The sequence below is a fragment of the Equus asinus genome, chromosome 24 (genome assembly GCF_041296235.1).
Source record: "Equus asinus isolate D_3611 breed Donkey chromosome 24, EquAss-T2T_v2, whole genome shotgun sequence".
In the NCBI taxonomy this organism is placed as follows: Eukaryota; Metazoa; Chordata; class Mammalia; order Perissodactyla; family Equidae; genus Equus; species Equus asinus.
In genome coordinates, this window is record NC_091813.1 from 16,232,964 (window position 1) to 16,254,955 (window position 21,992).

The 21,992-nt window shown below is 34.3% G+C and overlaps 1 protein-coding gene and 1 non-coding gene across 6 annotated transcripts in view; both read left to right on the plus strand.

Moving 5' to 3' along the window:
- The window catches only part of SENP6 (SUMO specific peptidase 6), a 115,965-nt gene that overhangs the window by 36,523 nt on the left and 57,450 nt on the right, over window positions 1-21,992 (plus strand). For 2 of the 5 annotated variants that reach the window (XM_044757561.2, XM_044757563.2), the window contains exons 4-7: window positions 5,641-5,783; window positions 6,908-7,012; window positions 11,440-11,460; window positions 21,794-21,864. In XM_044757561.2, the coding sequence (XP_044613496.2) occupies window positions 5,641-5,783; window positions 6,908-7,012; window positions 11,440-11,460; window positions 21,794-21,864 (340 nt within the window). The remainder of the gene's footprint in view (window positions 1-5,640; window positions 5,784-6,907; window positions 7,013-11,439; window positions 11,461-21,793; window positions 21,865-21,992) is intronic. The other 3 variants (XM_044757562.2, XM_070496670.1, XM_070496669.1) reach the window with 2 other exon arrangements.
- Window positions 17,974-18,079, plus strand: LOC123280516 (U6 spliceosomal RNA). The gene has a single exon (XR_006519457.1). It is a non-coding gene; the product is annotated as a U6 spliceosomal RNA (small nuclear RNA).

Here is a 21,992-nt window from a genome sequence, read left to right on the forward strand (position 1 = left end):
ATTCTGAAAAAATTTTAGCCATTATCTCTGTGGATATTGCCTTTCCCCATTATTCTTTCTGGAACTTTTATTAGACATAATAAGACTATCATTTTTTTCGTATCTTTTAAACTTTTATATATATAAGAAAAAAAGGATAAAGGGCAAAGGAAAAAATCATCCCTGTACCATATTGTAATTTCCTCAGCTCTGTCTTCCAATTCACTGACTTTTATCTTCAGTTACTTCTAATCAGCTATTTAATCCATCTGTTTTTTCTTTTTAAGAAAATTTCAATGACATTTATTTGTAGAACTTCTATTGGTTCTTTTTCAAAATTTTGTTTTTTCCATAGTGTCTAGTTCTTTCTTTACTGTTTCTGTTTGTTTTGTTTTTAAGAATTTAAATGCCTTTAATGTGCATTTTTAATGTCTCTGATCATTTAATGGATTCTTTCAGGTTATCTTATTATCTGAGTTCCTTAGGTGCTAGGTTTCCCAAATACTTGTTTTTTAGTTAAATTGACTGTGATGTGTGGTAAATTGGGGTGGAAGATACATCACATATTGATAATTTTTGAACATTTAGCAATCCCAATGAAATATTCAATCATGCAGCAAATATATATTGAGCACAGTATTCTACATACTAGGGAGCAAAGCAGACAAGTTTCTTGTTCCTTTGGAGGTTGAATTCTAATAACTGGCTATATGCCCATTAGTTCTTTAATGATTAATGTTATAATTCAGGGCTTGGCAAACCAAGGCTCACCAGCCAAAGCCAGCCCACAACGTATGGTCTATGAACTAGAATAGTTTTCACATTTTTTAAATGGTTGAAAGAAAAATCAAAAGAATACTATTTCATGACATGTGAAAATTATATGAAATTAAAGTTTGTTTCCGTAAGTAAAGTTTTATTGGAAAACAGCTATGCTCATTTGTTTACATATTGTCTATGACTGCTTTCATGCTACAGCAACAGATTTGAGTTATATGGACAGAGTTAGTAGTTTCACCAGAGATTGTGACCCACAAAGCCTAAAACACCTGCTCTCTGGCCCTTTACGGAAGTTTGCTGATCCCTGTACTGTTGTTTATACTGTGTAAATGTCTTCTCTACAGATTAATATCTAATTGAGAGAAACAAATAGCTTTTTTGGATGGGTGGTGTATTAGAGTAGTTAATCAGACAGAATGTCAGATTCTAGGCCTGCTAATAACTATCCACTTTATAGGATGGTTGTGAGAATTATGAGACTATGTAAGTACATGGCACTAGCAAGTCTGCCATAAATAGCTATGTTATCATTATTAAATACAATGTTATTGAGCTTTTGTAAACTGGTTTTCCTTTGTGCGTAATGATGCTTATCTGACATCAGTAGGCTTATGTTTGTAGTTGGTTGTGTAATCATTTGATTGTTTTGTGTTAATCCCTCTATCCACAGTAGTTCTCCTGATTTCCTGTCTGCATTAGCTGGAAGATTGTCTTAGGCTGGTAAATAGAAGGCAGAGGGGAAGGAAAATCAAAGCTTTTCAGGGACCTCTAGACTGAATATATTATCTTGCCTTTAGTAGTAGTATTGCTCTAAGCTGTGAGGTAGTCTGCAGTAAATGGCTCAGTTTTTACTTATTTACACCTTATTTCTCCCATTAATTTGATGTATGTACATTACCAGGTTAAGAGCAGAAATAAAATGAGGGAAAATAAAAATTATTAATTAGGCAGAGATAAGTAGATGTCAGCCATCTAAAGTAATTAACGTGTTTTAATTCAACAGTTACCTCTAAATTTCTGGCAGCTGGAATTGTGTCCTCTAGGTTTGTAACTCTGTGATAAGAGAATCTTTTACCAATTTATATCCTATGATTCTCCTATGGAGTGATTTTTTTTTCTTTCTTTCTGGGGCTGCCTTCTAAATATAATGGATGGTAAGGGAACCTTTTCTAAGGGCATTTGACAATTCTCTTAGAATTGTCCCTTAGAAAACACAGTAAGTGCTTTTCGTGAGATACAGTTATCTGACAGAGCTAGAAGTCCTAGTTGTCTGGTTGCTGACTGAAGTCAATATGGCTTTTGATAGTAACTTATAGGCAATAGAACTGTGAAATTTCAGAATTTGGCTTATATAGATCCTCTTGCTTTAATGATGGGTTTTGGATTGTCTGTTATTATGCCCAAATGCTTTCTCAAAAAGAAAACTTGAAAATGTATAAGCAGTTACTCAGAAATATGGTTGAATTAACTGAGTTATGTGCCTTTATGTTGGCTGAGATAATTTTGGCTTAAACAATTTTTAAAAGAAGGATTAACTTTCTACATTTAAAGGAAGTTTTAGAAAATTTCTTTGATTTTGAGATGTTCTGTATGCTAATGATTGAGTCTTTTTTGGAATAACATTGTTTGTGTCCCTTCTTGTTAAGAATCAAACTTTATGTTTCTACAAACTACACTGTAGAAATTCCTTGTGCAGTGTGGTGTGGAAGGCGTAGGCTTTGGAGTCAGACCAGTCTTTGTTCAAATCCATTTTACTATTAGACAGGTTAGCTTGCTTTTAGGCTCCGTGGTCTTTATAGCACAGGGACAGTGTTTCAGGGAAGTTTAAGCAGCGTATGGTCAGAGATGTTGAGCAAAGAGAACTGAAGTGGGGATTGAGCGTATTAATCCTGTCAAGTAATTGGCCTGATGTTTCAGGTTCAATTGTTAGATCCCAGTCTGAAGACCTACTGAAATGTATAAAATATGGAGATTAAATGAGATATTGAATATAAAGTAATTGGCATAATGCCCATTTATGGTTAACACTCAATAAATGTTAGTTGTAAATATCTATAGAGAGAGAAATGAAATTATATAATCAATCTTTAATGGGAACTTTGCTTCTAAGATTCTTAATAGGATATGTATCAAAATCACCTGGAGCACTGGCTCTTTGTTGTTAGTGTGCGTCAGAATCATCAGGAAGGCTTATTAAAACAGATTGCTGGACCCCACTTCTAGGGTTTCTGATTTAGGAGATCTGGAGTGGGGCCTGATAATTTGCATTTTAAAGTGTTCCCACGTGATGCTGATGCTGCCAATCTAGTGACCACACTTTGAGAACCATTGTCTCAGGGCATTTTTTTCAAAATAATGTAGGATTAGGTCTAAGTTACAGTGACTGGATAGGCCTAATTTTTCTCAGCTGAATGTGGCTTAATGACCAATTATTTATGGTAAAATAATTTATAGGCTTTCATATTGAAGATACCTATGTTTCTAATTGAATGAGAACTAACAGTTATTGAATTCCTATCTTTCTGCCCCTTGTATGGCTAGGCAATGTGTGAATATCTTTGTTACTGCATGAAATAACTCCATGATTACAAGGAAAGTTGCCTGGCTAGAAAGAGATAATAGGTCTATTTGATTCCTAAATTGTGATCTTTGCATGGTAAGACTACGATTTCTGTGGAAAAGGGTCATCAAATGCAGAAGTGATTGTATTCTCCTACTAATGGAAATGAGAATGTGATAATTGCATATCTTTGTCCCCTGTAGTTCTGTTCCTGTTATCAGTTGTTTCTCTTGGTGGTTTTTTTTTAAAGATTGGCACCCTGAGCGAGCATCTGTTGCCAATCTTCTTTGTTTTTTTTTCTTTCCTTCTCCCCAAGACCCCCCCAGTACGTAGTTGTGTATTCCTTCTGGTTCTACTATGTGGGATGCCACCTCAGCATGGCTTGACGAGCAGCACTAGGTCCACACCCAGGATCGAAACCGATGAAACCCTGGGCTGCCTAAGCCAAGCACGTGAACTTAACCACTTGGCCACTGGGCTGGCCCCTGTTTCTCTTGGTTTTGATCACATTGTCTTATTTCTTTATGATCCTGCTTATGAATGATAAATATTATATACGAAAAATCATAGAGATAATTTGATTCCTAGGATAATATTTTCTTCCTCTAGAGGGGATGTATTGTTTACTTCTAGCTAGTGACTAGGAGCATTAGCAATCTCAGATCTCCTTAATCCAGTGGTTCTCCAGATGTGGTCCCCTGATCAGCAGTATCAACATTACCTGGGGACTTGTTACAAATGGAAATTCTCAGGCCCACGCCAGACATACTGAATCAAAATAAGCTGGACAGGTCAGACACAGCAGGTTTTTTTTTTTAACAAGTCATCCAGGTAAATCTGATTTGCTCTAAAATTTGAGAACTACCTCAGTTGAACTGGAGGTTGAGTTGAGATTATTGGAAGCTGGATCTCAATGTATGTGAGGGCAGTTATAGTTCTAATTCACCCTTATTAAGAGGCTATCATCCTAATCCAAAGTTTGAGATGTTTACGAGGCCCTCCGTACTTGGTGGATGTTGAACTCCACTTTTTGTCTCCCTGGCTCTTGAGTCTGTTTAAGTTTAGCTTAGCTTCTCAGCCTCACAGCTGCATCTTCTGGAATCAACAGGTGCCTCAGGTCAAAATACGAATCTGGGCTCAGATCTCTGAGTTTCTTCTTCCCGATCTTAATTCTTCATTCCTCAAACAGGGTCTTTTTTTTTTATTTTGTCTGGCTTTTCAAGGTGTTTTCAGAGAGTAGAGGGAAGATTGATCTGTATTGCCCAATCTGCCATTACCACAAGTGGAGGAGTCTGAAGTACTTGGCTGTAAAAGATTAGAAAGGAAAGAAATATCTCAAGGAGGAGAAAGTGATAAGCAATGTGTCAAAAATAGGTCTTTCTGGAATTTTGTAATCTAGATGTACCTAAAAACAAGAATGATGCTGGCACAATGAACTATCTCCTCTGGAGGACTTTTGTGGGAGATAATATTTTAGGGAACTGTTAGGTTTCTGTAGACATAATCGGGGGAAACCAGCCAAGTTCCTATCTTCTTATGATTATATTTTCTTGTAAGAGTAAAAAAGAAAATAAAGTTATTAGACCATTTCAAAAAATAAAATTAAAATACATAAGAATGATTTTTAAAGTGTTGTTTTGGGGAAATTATCACTAAAAACTGAGGGCTTTTGTCTTAACGAGTCTGAAAGCAGCTTTTAAATGTCTTGTGCAATGAATGTAATAAAAGTGGGTTTCTTTGTTGAGAAGAGCTTCCCAAGAAGTAGGCCACCCTCTTGTCATCCTGTGACCTCCCTAAAATGGTTGTTATTGATGTGTTTATATTATCATTTGCTACTGCGAAAGTCTGGAGACATTACTTCAGTTTCTGTGTTTGTATAGAAACTTTGATGCTAAAACCAAAGTCCTTGTGCAAGTTGAAATGACAGCTGATTGCCATATCTGCTGTGCTGTCCTGTGGATGGCGGCAAGGACTGCTGAGCCGGAGAGACATCTGTTTTTCACTCTCGGGAAAGAGCTATCCTAAGATCTTCTACCCTCATACCTTCTGCTTTTCTCTTTTAATTTTCTCAAATATCTTTGCCCATATTTAAATGAAAAAAATGTATATCATAAACACCCTTGTTTCTACATATTTTTGCTGTCCTTAGACAACAAAAAGTATTACAGTTGAATTACTCTTAGATTTGTCCCACAGCCATCCCTCTTCTCCATCCCCAATAGCTGGTACATTTTCACTACTTTTTAAATAAATGGGTTTTCAAGTAGTTGATATCATATTATGGTGTTTATTGACTCTAACATTTATGGATCTTTTTACAGTTAAATCGTCAATCTGAAATTGTTGCTGCTAGTTCTGTTGATCCCTGGAAGACATGTGCAAGACGAAACAAGACTGAAAGTTTAAAACCTTTGAAAGGCAATGCAATTGGACTTAACATGCTGACCAACAATAAGAAATTGAGGTATAGGCGCTTCACCACACGTTCCTACAGAAAAGATACAGGGTTTGACACCGAAAACTAACCACCTCTATGGCCAATTGGCCCAACCTATGCCTTTTCTTTTCACTTTGTCAGTAGGGCCAAGAGGTACATTGATCCCAGTGTGTGGATTCTTGGCTTTGAATCTTAGGAGTTGGGTTGATTGCAGTGATTTCTTGGTTCTGAATAAAAATATTGAAAGAAAAATTTCCGTAGGCTAGGATTTCATAAGATAAGATAAGAGCTTGCTTTCGTACAGGTAGTAAAACCATGGTCATAATACTAGAAGGAGAAGGCGCTATAGGGTGGGAGGGGGAGGGGATCATGTCTCCTTTAGGAGATGCCTATCGGTATTATCACAATAAGGGGCTTTTTTTTTTTTTTAAGATTTCTTATTCCTCTTCTTTCTAGATATAAACCATCTTTCCTAGTGGTTGTCATAGTAAACCGCTGTTACTGATATGATTGGGCTGTTAGATCTCCCAGAAATAGGGTTGAAAATCACTATTTCATTTCTCCTTTGTCAGTTTATAGATAAACAACTGAGGTACGTAAAGGCTAAGTAACTTTTGAGTCATTGGCAGAATCAGAAGTAGGATTTAGGACTCTTGGTTTTTTTTTTTTTTACAATTGATATATTTTATTTTTATTTTGGCATATGAGAAAACTTTGTAATACTCATAGTTTAAAAGCTTTTTTTATGGATAATCCCTGAATAGAGCATAAGGAGAGAAAATGTATCTGAATTAATGTATAGGAAATCTTACAGTGCAAAGCATTCTGTTAGGATTCCTGATTTCTATTCTAGTGTTCTTCTGCTCTTTATCTTCTTTCATGAACTGGATTGGAAACATTTCAGAGACAAATTCAGAAAGTGGAAAACTTGTAATGGACAATTTAACATGGCCAGCTGGGTTTATCTGTAAATACATATTTTTTTTTAAGGTGGTGAAGGTTTTTTGTGCATGTGCTCAGATTTTAAAGGATTTATTTTGCATATATGTATGTAATTTTCAGGGGGAAATTACAAATTATTATTTTGTATATTTGAATTTTTGTATATTTGAATTCAAATTCAAATTATTCTTTGTTTCTTGACTCTGCAGTGAAAATACACAAAATGTGTTGCTGTGTTCTGGAACTGTGGTTCATGGTAGACGTTTCCAGCATGCTAACGCGCAGAAATCAGTAGTGAAAACAGCAGCCCAAAGGTAAGGGCTCTAATTGCCTTTGTTTAGTGTATACATACCATCCTCTTTAATAGGAGTTTTTTGCTTTTTCAAAACAGAAAAATTTTTTTTACTTTGTGGAACTTTACTGTGTCCATTGTCTATAAAGATATTCATGTCTCTGACATAATTCATGTCCTAGAATTTTATTATTTTATATGTGCTTTTGAATACATCACCTTCTATAAATACTTTTTAAACAAAAGCCATTCTATTGTATTATAGTCAAGTTAAGCTGATTTTACAACATTGACCTTACAACATTTGACAGAGAGATCTTCAGCTGGTAGTTTAGCTGAGGAGTAAAACTACAGTTTATTACCTTACTTACTTTGTAAGATTTATAGGATTTCATCATATCAAAATAAATCACATTATGAGTTTCAAATGTTTGAGAAAATTTTGTGTTTTAGTAGATTTGGATGTTCTCATTGATGGTGAGAGTACTTTTTGAACCTTGAAATAACAAAAGTAACAGTGGGGAAAGCTTGGTGTTTTAAATGCTTTTGAAGTTTTTGTATAACCACTTTTGGATGCTTATGAAATTTTAGTTGAATTTTAGTTCTGAATCAGAGTCTTAACTTAAGAACTTAAGAAATTCTTAGGCTGTAACAGTTAAAGAAATAATCTCTTTATTTCTTGCATTATGGATAATTGTATAAAATTTTTTCATAACTAGTAAAATGTGCTAGATGCTGTTCTTCATTTCTTTTAAATGTCATTTTAGACTGCTGCTTATTCAGAAAGTGTGTCCTGATTTTTCTTAGAAACCCTTGCTGTATTTGATATTTACATAGATTTGCTATAACGTCAATTTTTGACTTAGAAACATTAAATCTTTCTCATACTTTAGGATAATAAGAAAATCTTTCTTTTGCTTAAATATGTTATCATAGTTTTCACATGAGATATTTGAGAAATTCAACTAAAAATACAGGAGAAGTTACTGCACATACCAAAAAATTGGTTTGCCTTACTGTAAAATACACAAACAAATCAAGTCCTCCGGCCAACATGTGGCACAAACGTGAAGATAAAGAATAAAAGGAGAGTAACTGGGGGGTGAGGGAAGAAGGAGAGACACACACTTTCTCATGCAGTGATCATATTGATTAGAATTCATCGCTGATAAAGAAGTATCTTCTTTGATATTCTGAAGCTGTGGGCTAAGTTGAAATACTCATTTAGAATCAAGTGACATAGTCTACAACCACAATTATTGCTTTTGAAGTTTCTATTAGTTTGGAATTATTTGCACTGTGACCTGTTCTCCCCAGCCCGCCTTTCCTCATTGGTAATGTTGAAAAGCTGATTCCAGTCTGGAAATTGGTTAGTGGTTTGTTTTATTCTAGGTCTTGGCACCTGTTATACCTTGCGTGTTTATCACTGCTCATCTGCATAAAAGATCAGATTCTGTTAATAGGAAGTGGTGTTTATTAGTAAAATACTGTTTCTTTAAAAAAAGCAAACCTGAATTAATTTGTATCTAAAGAAACAACCCTGAGTGGAAATACTTGGCAAGAACAACTAAGAACAGTAAGGAAAATCGTAGAGTCGAGTCAGCAGGACAGATTCTATTTATGTTTCTCTTATTTACAGAATAAGCATTTCTTATTCCTACCGCAGCCTAATGGTCATTAAGAAGATTTTTAAGTTTGAAGACAAGTCATTGAGAGTTTTTCCAGTTTCCCTCCTTCAAAAACTTTGTGATTTTATGTTACATACCAGGCGTAGATGAGGTACAGAGTAGTCAAAGGTGAATATGACAAAGTCCCTGCCTTGAAGCTTAAGTTTGAGGAGGGTAGAGGACAGAAAGACAGGTCAACAAGTGATTGCATGGTAAGTGCAGTCATAGAGCTGTGCAAGGTGAATGTCGTACTGTTTCCAGAGAAGGGAGCAGCGAAGAATTCACAGAGGAGTAGTAGAGAAGCTTTTGAAGAGGACATTCCGTGCAGTGAGAACCCCATCTTTAAAGGCATGGAGAAAGCCTTCATCTAAGGCTTTAGGTTGCAATCAAACCTGTGGTTTTAATTCGTGTAGTATTGGCACAATGGGCAGCCTCAGATGAGGGTGAGCACACTGGCTTTTACAGCTTCTCCTGATTTTTCTTATTTTCTCAACTCTTAATTTGAAATTAAAGGAAATGCCACCGTTTGGTAATTTACACACAGACTATTCTTGGGGTGAGTGATATAACTTGCCTTTTAAAAGCATTGTGAAAAATTTGTAGTTCTTTAGTAAGATACGGGAACAAGGACGTCATACCTTTTTAATCCAAAAGGAGTGAATGAAGATTGTTAAAATATCATTAGCTACTATTTGGCAGAATATTATGATTCCAATCTATTTTCTTACTGCTATTCCAAATGTCAATTTAACTCATATTTAAAAATAGGGTGTTCATATACTAAAAGTGAGGGAGGAGGATAGTGTTAGTATGGAAAAAATGAAATACATAAATTTTAAAAAATCTATGTAACTCTATACCATCTCCACCCTGACTTTAATCAGACTTGCTAAAAGAGTAAACTTACTGGTTTATGTTTCATTTACATTATCACTTGTTTTTGTTTTTTATTAAGGATAGGTGAAAAGACTTCTAAGGACTATAGGGGAAAACAAGTGTCTACAACAGCATATATAATCCATAAATGGGAAAATGGACTCCTGGAATAAGCAAGATTTAATTGTTAATTTAAAACACCCCTTTGAAAGAATTTTTCAAGTCCTAAATCAGGTCATGGATACCAGAATCAATCAATGAGTGTATCTTTTTTCCTCCCCTTTTTTTAAGTTTTAAGAGCACTAGTACAGCACTAGTTCAAGAATGAAATAGTCCAACAAGAATGTAAATTGACAGTTTTACAAAGTCCTATGTTACTAATAAGGGCTTCCCTCCCAATTTTTTTAAAAGCTTTCCTTTTTTCTTTTTAAATATGTAAGCTCCTTTAGGGCAGGACTTGATGATAAACACCTTTGAGGAATCTTTTGGCAGTGCCATGACTTATAAATTAGATGTCCTATCATAATAATGCATTTTCTCAACGATAAGAGAAATGAGCATGGGTGTATATATAGGTTTTGTTTTGTGTTTTGTTTTCTTCCTAACTCCTTTGGTTATTGGAAAGAACCAAACCTGTTTCTTCTACTGCTACTCTGTCTTCTGCCTCTTTCCTTTACTGTATGCAGGTGAGTTTAAAAACAAAACAAAAACAAGAGAGTACTAAACTCTTCTCATTTCTTGGGCACAACACTCTAGAGTTGGAAATGGTTAGATTAGATGTTAATGCCAACTTTGGGCTTTCATTTGACTTTTCCTGGAAATATAACTCCCTAAGAAATAAATATGTAAGATAAGATAGACTATATTTAAACTTTCATGTTTATATAAGTTTTGCTTACTCTAGTAGGGTGTGATAATATTCCCTCATTTTTCTGTCATTTATCCAACAAATTTATTTTATACAGGTTATCCCTTTTTTTAATAGCAAAGGTAGAATTTCAAATATGATATTCATGTAAGTTTATAATAATTCTTTTCCGCAGTATTGAAAATTTTTTTAAAAATAAGTGTTTCTTTTCAGTGTTGTTTATGTAAAACTAAGCACATTTCTTTTTTCTTAATTTGCTAGGATTAAATTGATACTTTGCTGTGTGCTCCAAACAGTAGTTAATATGGGGACTTGGGGATTTTATAAACTATGTTTTGCTTACTGTTGGTTCTAAATATTTAATGACTTTTGTAATAAAGAAGAATAATTCTGGGATGTGAATCTTATTCTAAACTGGGAGCTTTTGTAATTTTACTCTTGAGTAATTGATATTGATAGCTTTTTAGATTTTCCATGAACTATGGAGAAGGGTGGACTTTTTATACATTAGACTTTTGATTAGAGGCCATGATTTTAAATCTCAGGCCTTTCCTTGTGTCCCAAACCATATACTGTATTTAATCTAAGGCTTTTGTGCAAAAGTTACAACCTGAAAAATTTTTTTTTCTTATTCAGAAGTAAATAATCATATCTGGTAACAGGATTGGAACAACTAAAAATTTTACGCCCTTCAGGAAATTGTATTGTTCCTTGAAGACTGTTTACATAACTGCTCTAAAATAGCGTACGCTCAAGTGTTTGCTGGGTACATAAAGCTCTTTCAAGAAGTTTCCATATATTTGTACATCCTTTTTTCTTCCTTAAATATGTTTAGATATAAATTATTTCCTGTATTGGCAGAATTTGAAAAACAGTTACATACCTGACAAGATTCAAAACATGTGACATATATAATGTGTTTAAAACAAATTAATCACATTAGAGTTTTGCCTTATTGACTGCAGTTACTAAAACTACAATGACGTATCAAAAATGAGGTCTTGCCTCTTACATTTCTTTTCTTTTTCATGTTTTAAGCAGTCTGGACCAAAAGGAAAGGTAAGCTTAATATTGATGAAATTAGAGCATGGATATAACAGTAAAATAACAGATTATTTATATGCTTTGAAAAATATCCATTGAATTAAAAGCTTATTAATTATTTTAATAAAAGGAAACATTTTAATAGCAGAACATGATATTTGACTTATGTGGATAGTGTTTCGCCATAATTCTCAATATATATTTTTCCACGAATGATTATTTATTTATACTGGTGGATGACTACTCTTTTTTTATAAAATAGAATATTTCATTGCTTAGTAGTAAAGTTGCTTTCAGCTACATCATTAAAATCTTTTTTGTTTTATTTTAGTGGTAATGATTTTGGTTTTACACTTCAGAAGAGTGAGGGGGAAAATGGAATTAGAATACCTTAAGCTTTGATTTAAAACTCTAAACATGAAATGTATTCCTATTTTGACCCAAAAATTTGTAACAGAATTTAATGTCACTGTTCCCTTTGTATAACAATGGCACACACATCATCCTTTAGCAGAAATGTTGAATAATGTAAACAACTGGGAAACAAGTTTTGAAGAACACACATTTCCTTGCCTAGTGAAGTGACTATAATTGCTCTAATCCAGGGTTCTGTAAGAATAGCTTCTCTCCTCAGTGGGGGTCTGTGGAGTTTTTTGTGCATGTGCATAGCTTTTTTCCTCCACTCCCCCACAAACAAGTTAACGCCCTTGTATTAAACAAATACTTTCATGTAATTGGTGAAGGTCAAAACGGGATATTCTATAATTTTGTTTAATTATATAATTTTAACTATAATTTTGTTTAAAGCTGTAGAAGAGGCAAAGAGGACTCCTTGCAGTATTTTATAAAATGCGCATATTTCATCTTCATGAACCCCAAGTTTCTGAAATATAAATTTAAAGATGATCCTGTCAGCAAAAAGATAGGCTTATTTTATCATTCTGAAAAACTTGACAATTCCTCCATGTTTTAAATCAAAGGGTTGTACAAGTATTTTGCTACCTATCTCCTGAGAAAGAAAAATTATTTCCCATTGTGTCTATTTTTCTTTTTGAGTAAATCATTATTTCTTGTCAGATGCAGATGAATCATTTTATATCTTTTAAATTTCTAACTTGTAAGTGCCTATATATTTCTTGAGAGGCCATTAATAAGATGTTTTTAATAAAATTGATAAAGAATGTACATTATATAACTCACACATGTGAAGTTATGTAACTTCAGACAGACTCTTGTTTTATACAGAGAAATTGTTTCTGATATGCTATAGTAAGTAAAGTATAGGTACTGTTATGTTATCAGAACAATATAAAGATCGAAGATTATTCTCTTTTTCACAATAAACCCTTGGAGGGTTTATACCTAATTTTCCCACTGTTTTGGCTTCTTATGTGTATTTCTGTAGTGGAAACTTACTCATTGATACATTCAGCAAATATTTCAGTGACTGTGTGCCAGGCACTATTCTAGGGGCAGACAGAAATCCCTACCCACTTGGAGCTTACATTCTTATTGGAATAATAATGAAATAGGGGTCAGAAGATACAGAATTAAGTAACCAGCATTACAACTAGGCACATAACTTACTCTAAAATAGGGATGATAATATTTGCCCAATTGTGAAAGAGATTTGTGAGGAACAAATAAGATTGTTATTAAAACTGACTTATACATTGTAAAATTTGAAAAATCTAATAGTAATAAATATTGAAATTCTTTCAGTCTTTTGTACTAACTACCAGGAACTAGACATCAAGTAGCAATTGTTTATAAAATACCTTGTAAAGAATACACCTGAGTGAGTGCTTTACTCAGCAGCTATTACTGGTCGGTTGAATTTAGCCCATTAACCCTTTGGATCCTTACGTAAAGTTATTTTGTGTTTGTCTTTGTCAAAGATAAACTGAGAAGAACTTTTGCCTCAGTAGCTTTTACTTCGTAAATTTTTCACGTAAGCCTTCCCTGCACCTTCGTATGAACACTAAGCCACATCTTTTTTCCTGACTTTTGAAGAGTAATAGAAGATTCTTTATCTTTATCCCTTCACTCTTGCGAGACTATAAATATCTGAACTAAATGATTATTTATAAGAATGGTTTATCTAACTGTTAGGTAGTTGTGGAAGGTTAATCTTTTCCAGGTTTTTTCCAATTGTACTATATACTCAGCACAATGATGTGTGTTTTAAATTTAAAACCAAGCTGGAATAAATAATAAATAAATAATAGTATTAGGATCCAGAGCTTGAAAACTTAAAAAATTTGCTGCCATTTTTCTTTGTTGTGGGTGACTGACTCGATTTCCTTTCTGACTCATGGACAGGTAGGTTGTGAATACAGTGTATGTGGTAACAACAGGAGTCTAGACTATTTAATCTGGTAATAGAACTGGGTTTTCTTCCCTCCCTAGATGAAGAATCTGTTGACCCATTATGAAACTGAATCACCTAGTGATTTTTAAATTTAAAATTTTTTAACTTATTTATTTTTTATTATAAAAGTTTGTGTTTATTGTAGAGAATTTTGAAGCAACAAAGAAGTACAGAAATGAAAAGAATACAATAAAAGAAAATAGGTGAAATACTAGAAATGTTTACTTAAAGGATGTTTGAAAAAATATTATAATTAGAGATTTTATAATTTTTTAAAAGCTCTCAAAATAAAAAATTACATTATTAGGATCTTGGAGCATTTCTTTCCAATTTATTTTCTATGCAATTTTTAATATAACTAACACGTGGAGTTATAGTGAAAGTGCAGCTGCATATTCTGAATTTTCACCTAACAGTATGTCAGAGCATTTTCCCCTGTCATTAAGTTGGCTTCTAAAGATGATTTTTTTTTTTTTTTTGAGGAAGGTTAGTCCTGAGCTAACATCTGCCACCAACCCTCTCTTTTTTGCTGAGGAAGACTACTCCTGAGCTAACATCTGTGCCTATCTTCCTCTACTCTGTATGTGGGACTCCTACCACAGCATGGCTTGACAAGCAGTGCGTAGGTCTGCACCAGGGATCCGAACCGGTGAACCCTGGGCCACCGAAGGGTTCGAACGTAACTGCTGTGCCACTAGGCCAGCCCCTAAAAATGATTTTTAATGATTGCATAATAGCTTGTCCTGCTGATATACATAATTTATTTACCCATTTGCCCATTTCTCGTTTGTCGCCATTATATATGACACATTGATGAACGACATTGTATATAATCTCTAAATACATCTCTTAAGATAAATCTCTGGGAAAGGATTCTATGGACTAGCTTAGAAATGTTTTTAATGCTCTTGATAAGTGCTGCAAAATTGTTTTGCAGAGAGGTGGTATCAATTTATGACAGCATTATAAATTACTGTCTCAAGTTACCTGAAAATAGTTATATACAGATGATTCTGTGTTCCTTGGAATTATAGGGGAGTCATCTGAAACCTTAGAAATAATAAAAGAGTTGAGCAAGATGATAGGCTATAAGACTAACAGTATTAATAATTAGGTTTCCTTCATTCGCCTCTGATCAATTGGAGTATGTATTGGAAAGACCAAAATTTTGTTCATTGTAGCAACTAAAATGAAATATCCAGTAATAGAATTAATGATGTGTAAATCTTATATAAATGTATCTAAAAAACCTAATCTGGGGCCAGCCCTGTGGCGTAGTGGTTAAGTTTGGCGCACTCCACTTTGGTGGCCTGGGTTCACAGGTTCAGATCCTGGGCACAGACCTACAGCACTCATCAGCCAGGCTGTGGCAATGACCCACATATAAAATAGAGGAAGACTGGCGTGGATGTTAGCTCAGAGCTGATCTTCCTCAAGCAAAACACCAAAGAGGAAGAATGGCAACAGAGGTTAGCTCAGGGCGAATCTTCCTCGGGATGAAAAAAAAGAACCTAATCTGAAGCATGTATTATGTTCCTGGTTGGCTATTTGATACCAGAGCTCCTTAAAATAAGGTAAGTTTAATGCAGTTTTAGTTAAAATCTCTGTGACTTTGTTGTTATTTTAAGAAATTTGACCAGTTGATTCTAAAGTTCATTTAGAATAGTAGATATTTGAGAAGAGCAACAAAATTTGCTGAGTTCTTTAAAAGAATTCTTTAAACTGAATTCTTTAAAAGAAGAATAATAGAGGAAGAGAAGAATGACTTGCGTAATAAAACATACTGTGAAGACGACAGTGATTTAATATGGAGACACTAGGAAAAGACTAGGAAGTAAGACAGTGAACGAGTCCAGGTGTGTACAGGTTCCAACCAGCCTGTCCAATCAATGAATATAAACAAGTTTGCAGTGCCTTTCAAACGCCTGAATTAGGATATTTGTACTTTGGCTGACAAATTAATATTTTTAATTTCTGTATGGTGGCCAGTGGTTCAGTTTTGACAACATTACCATCTTTGTACAGCAGTGTTTGTACAATTACTTGACCTGATAAATACACTTTTAATTACATACTGCCTTTTAGTTATGCACGTTTATTCATTCCAAGTATTTATCAAGTGCCTGCTATGTCTAGACACAAGGATACAGTGATGAACAAAACAGACAAGATCCCTGCACTCCTGTAGTTTACATTTTGATGGGCAAAGACCAATAATGAACAAGTAAAACATGAAATAAGTTCTGTAAAGAAGTATAAGTGGATGATGTGAGAGAGAGTGACAGTACTGTTTCTTTGGAAACTCTACTGGGAAGCTAACATTTAACCAAGGACTAAATGAACAGCTAGCCATGCCATGATCATAGAAATGGCTTTTCCAGATAGGGAAGAGGTGGTGCTTAGATGCTAATGCAGGAATGAGTTTGGCATGTTCAGAGAACAGAAAAAAGAGCCACTATGGCTGGAGCCTGGGGAGCAAAGGAGAAAATTTTATGAGGTGGATTTGATGAGGTCCCTTAGGCCCTAGATCATAAAAGGCTTTGTAAGATGATCTGAAGAGTTTGGATTTTATATTCATGCTCTCACTAGAAGCTTTCACGGCATTAAAGGTGGGGAAGTCTCATTACCTGATAAATCTTTGAGATTAAAGAAAATCTTTTATATGTGATTTATAATTCGGCACAATTGAAAACTTAAGACAGCGGCATTCAATTAAGGCTAAGGATATTCCAGTTTCCAAATAGAGATATGCCACAAAGGAAAAGCAATAATAATCTGTGACTAAATAGTCAAAACTATTTCAGCAAAATCTAGGTGTTGGCGAGGTAGAAAGGGAGAAGCAAAAAGAATCCTAAGGCCTGTTTTGGGGAGGGAGTTTGGGAGGGGTAAAGTGGGGAAGTAAAAGAATTTTAAAGATCTCATCCCATTAGGAATGCAGTAGAACATCTTGCTTCAGAAAATAGTTGGAATCTTGATAACATGTTAATAACAGAAATATGCAACTGGAATAAGCGTTGAAAGAGGAAAGGTAACTCTTCATTTGTTAAATTAACTGGGGGTGGGGAGGGACAAGTGAACAGTAATTGTGCAAACCAGTAAAAGTAGGGGAAAAGAGGAAACAAAGTAAAATAATAATAAACAAATACAGATGTAACAAACAAACTGGGCTGTCCCTGTGGCCAAGTGGTTAAAGTTCCATGCCCTCTGCTTCAGCAGCCCAGGTTCACGAGTTCAGATCCTGGGCGCAGACCAACTCCACTTGCCAGCCATGCTGTGGAGGCATCCCACATAGAAAAAATAGAGGCTTGGCACAGACGTTAGCTCAGGGATAATCTTCCTCAAGCAAAAAAAAAAAAAAAGGAAGATTGGCAACGGATGTTAGCTTAGGGTGAGTCTTCCTCACCAAGAAAAAAAAAAACAAAACAAAAACAAACAACTAATGAAGTAAGATGAAAAGAAAACATGAAGTCTGTCAGCTGTTGTAACAATTGTGATCAGGTTGACTATATTTAATAAACTAGTTGGGTTAAATCAGCTATACTATGTTGTATAAGAATCAGACATTTTATAAAATAACAATTTGTAAGTAAAGGGATATTTAGAGTCAGAAGAGATGCAACCAAAAGAAAGCATGAGTAGAATTTTACTAATGAGATGGAATTAAAATTAGAAGCACTAACTAGAATAAAGGAGCATGTCTTATAAGGAGCATGTCTTATAATGGACAGTCTATAAAAGTATAATAACTAAATGCATAAAAGTCCCCTCAAATACTTAAAGCGCAAGAACTTCTTGGTTAGAGTACAACTGTGGGAGAGTTCAATACAGCTCTTTGAAAATTAGACTGATTTATGAGTTTAACATGAGTTTGGAATAATGGATTTTAACTGTAAAATGAATACATTTGATTTATGTAAATTTACATTTTTGAGATCAGTTAAGAGCACTGGAAAGATTAGTAAAATGAGCTATCTTTAAAACCAAGCAAAAAAAACCCACAAAGCCCACAGCACCCAGATCCTGGTTTCTAATACTACTTTCTAAAAAAAGGAACATGGAGAAATGGCTGATTCTGGGGATGGGTTGGGGAAAACACAAAATGGTCCTGGAATATCTTGTAGTGTCAGAAACCAAACAAGTACTCAGAAAACAAAAGGGTACTTGCTTCAACAGCACACATAGTAAAATTGGAACAATTTACAGAGATTTCCATAACCCCTGTACAAGGATGGCATGCAGATTCTCGAAGCAGTCCATATTTTTGTAAATTTTATGTATGTTTTACTAGAATTAAAAAACAATGAGGTCACATCAAAGGGACACAGGAGCTATATGAATGAGCTCCTGGGAGCCAAAGCTGAGACAATTGGATTATAACCTGACGTATAAAGTAAAAATCCATGAGCCATACTGATATAAATGATTGAATAAATAAATCCCTTACTTATTGAACTATCCTAGGATTTTACAAGCTGCATGAAATGAATTGGGGGAAATGGATAGCTGTTTATTGCAGAAGAATTCCAAATAATATGTGTAGATAACTCCCCTTTTCAGGAAGTGGAGCTTAGCTACCCCCAACCTTTTTGTGGGCTTGATTGACTGACTTGCTTCCAAATAGAATGTGGAAAGGGAAAAAGAGTAACTTTAGAATGGAGAATCCTGGCAAGCAGTACCTTAGCCAAATAAATTAACATCACCAGTGATAAATCATACTGATAGCATGTACCTACCCTCTGATACAATACAATGAGAAGAGCCCTTCACCTCTGTAATACTCTTTCCCCAAACCCACAACCTCAGTCTAATTATGAGGAAAACATCAGACAGACCCAGGTTGAGGGGCAGTCTACAAAGTAACTGACCAGTCTTCTTCCAAAGTGTCAACGTCCTGAAAAACGACGTGCGATTGGGAAACAGAGGAGAAAGGAGACGTGACGACTAAATGCAGTGGATCCTGGATTGGATTCTGGAATGAGAAAAGGATATTGGTGGAATAGCTGGTGAAATTCAAATGAAGTCTGGCGTTTAGTTAATAGTAGTGTACCAATGTTGGTTTCTTTTTTTTACTTTTGTATGATGTAATGAAGGTGTTAACATTAGGAGAAACTGAGTGAGGAGTAGAAGGGAATTCTGAATGGTCTTTTCAGCTCTTGTGCAATGTAAAATTATTCCAAAATTGTTTGTTTTAAAAAAAGACTTTCATGGCTGAGGCCTATCTAACTTTTAATGAGAGGGCATTCTGATGTTATTTAAATACTGCACAGAGGAAAACAAACTCTCCATTTTATGCAGCTTGTGAAATGTTGAGTCCCGGAGGTAGAGTTTTCTCTAGGATTTCTACAAAACACAAACCCTCAGAAGCAAAAAGCCCTCCCACCTTGTAGCGGGCAGCTGACAGGGAGGCTTCTCTGCTCTCACTTGGTTTGAGGTGGGGAAGGATGTCCACTGAGAAATTAAACCCCAGGCTGGAGCTTCATGCTGTTTGGAGTTCGAAATTTCAGTGTCTGTAGAGTGATGGAACTATCAAACCAAGAAATTAACATAAAATTTGGTTTTTGATCGCCTAACAAAATTTTTTTTAAAAAACAAAACTGAATTTTAAAGAACACAAGATAGTTTATGGCTGGCAAGTTCTTTTAATTCTCTTATCAAACTTAATAATACCTTTGTCCTGAAATTCTTGTATTCTTGTATTAAAGTATGCTTCAATTTCTATAATTTATTCATTATAATAAATTTTTTAAAACAAAACTTAGTTTTCGCTGTTTGTGTAGGGAAACATGTAGCAAATATTGGATACAGAGTGGCCATAAGGTCTGTAAATGTTGGCAAATATACATAATAGTTTATTAATATTACGTTACAATACATGGTATGGTCATGTATATTATATGATATATTCAATGTGTTCCTCATTAGCAATGCATGATTCAATGCACTGTCAAATTGCAAAGAAAACAGTGCATTAATGCACCATTTTCATCAATCCTTGAACCTCTATGTTTGTTGTCTCAGATGATTTGTCAGTTATTACTGAATAAACCTATGCTTGTAGCATACCACAGAATAAGTAGTCAAGCAGCTTCAAACTGACGAAAGTTCAAAATGTCTGTATTTCCAGATTTTGTGGCCACTCTGTCAAATAGTTACTTTCCTCCCTGATGATCCTTAGTTGTGAGAATATCTACTGTTTCTGTTGTCCACTGTTTTGAAAATACACAACTCACAGAGTTTTGGGAGTTTATGATAATAGTGTCATTATATTTTGCTTCAGCTTCGTTGCCTCTGTTGCATTTTAAAGTTGATGTCTTTATTTTTCCCAAATTTAGAGTTGTAAAAATCAGAAATTAAAAAATCAGTTATTTGATTTAAACGTAAGACTATATTATATTTTCTTTAATGTGAAAGTATATGTATTTTATTTTAAGCATAATGTAGTCAAATTAGGAGCTGAAAACCCACCTTTTTTGTAGTTCTAGTACTACTATCTGAGGCAAATTCTGATCTTCACAACTCGTATCCTCACAAATCTTAAAATTTTGGCAGGGTAGAAATTGCCCAGTTGTACCAAATGCTGCTCAGCAATAATGAAAACACCATTACTCATCAATATAGATGCAATTTGCCAAGATTCAGATTCTGGCATTGCTACTTAATAGTTGTGTGACCATGGGCAAGTTTATTAACCTCACTGTGCCTCAGTTTCCTTTATCTGTAAAGTGATAATAATAGTATATACTGTATAAGGTCATTGTGAGGATTAAAGGAATTAATACACACAGAGCACTTAGAACAGTTCCTGGCACATGGTGCTTACTGTTTGCTGACTGCTTTTACAGATACGCTGCCATCCCTGCTCTACTGCTTTCTTATGTCCTGTTCATGGTCTGTTTGCAGTTTAGGTGCTCTGACTTTTCCAGTGTAAGAATATGAAATCCTTACAGGAAAATTCCTTTAGGATTTTTAATTAATTTAATTACATTACTCTGTGAAAGATATCAATCATGAATGTGAATGGATTTACAAATAATAGATTAACCTCTTTTATTTTTAATTCCCTGGTTAAATAAAGTGGGAATATTTTTTGAAGCTTTTATTCTGCGAAAAGTGTCTGGTTATTGTAGCTGCCTGGTCTAGTGCACTTTTTGCGAATCTTCTTTAATGCTTGTAATCCCACAATTAGCTAACAGTTTTTTCCTTTTCCTCCAAATTAGTGCATATTTGGACTTATATGGTATTTTAGGATCCTTATTTACTAAGGATTATGTTCAAAATCCTGAAAATCAATATTGTATATGAAGTCTGACAATGTAATTTAATTTTTTTTTATATTCCCATAATGTATTACAAGGCTAAAATACTTGTTCCATGATTGCTGGTTTTGTACATAACATTTTTTGTACTGATTTTGGAATCGTCCTTAAGGCCAATATCATACTCACCACTTATTCCTTTATTCACTGATTTGTTTTTAAACAACTAAAAACATTTACAGCAAAATTGGGCAAATTGAATGTTGAGTGATTTTTTTTAATTCAGAAAATGTATGACAATGAAGTATTACAAGATTTTTTTATGTGGTTTTTATAAACTGATTATGAAGGCAGTTCCAAAAGAAAAATTCTAAAGTTTTGTGCATTTGGAGAATAAATATGTAACTTTCCAAAGTGATTACTTTGAAGAACAATAATTTGCATTCATTTATTAAAGATTTGTTTGAAAGTCTGCCTGCCGTGGGCTCTGATAGATTGGCAGTCTAAATAAAATGAAGTCGCTGCCCTTAGGGACCTTATAATGTATTAAGCTTTAGTATATTTATGTAATATAGTTTTATTACTTTATAGTGCCACTTTTTATGTTGCAAAGAAGCTATGGTTTGCTTTTAATAATCGTATTGTAAATATTCCCTAAACTTTTTCATTTTGAAAAGCAGTTTTTCTGTTAGGATAAAACTATATAAATTTCCTTTTCTAGGAAAGAATACCCACCTCATGTCCAAAAATTTGAAAATAATTCTGTAAGATTAAGTCGGCCCCAAGGTGTTGGTAAGTGTGCGGTTTTATTTGTTACACCTGTGAAGGGTTTTTAGTAGTTGTATGAAAGGTAGAAATAGAGATATGACACTGGCTTTACAATATTCCCAGGTATTACAGAAATATGTGGAAAACCATTT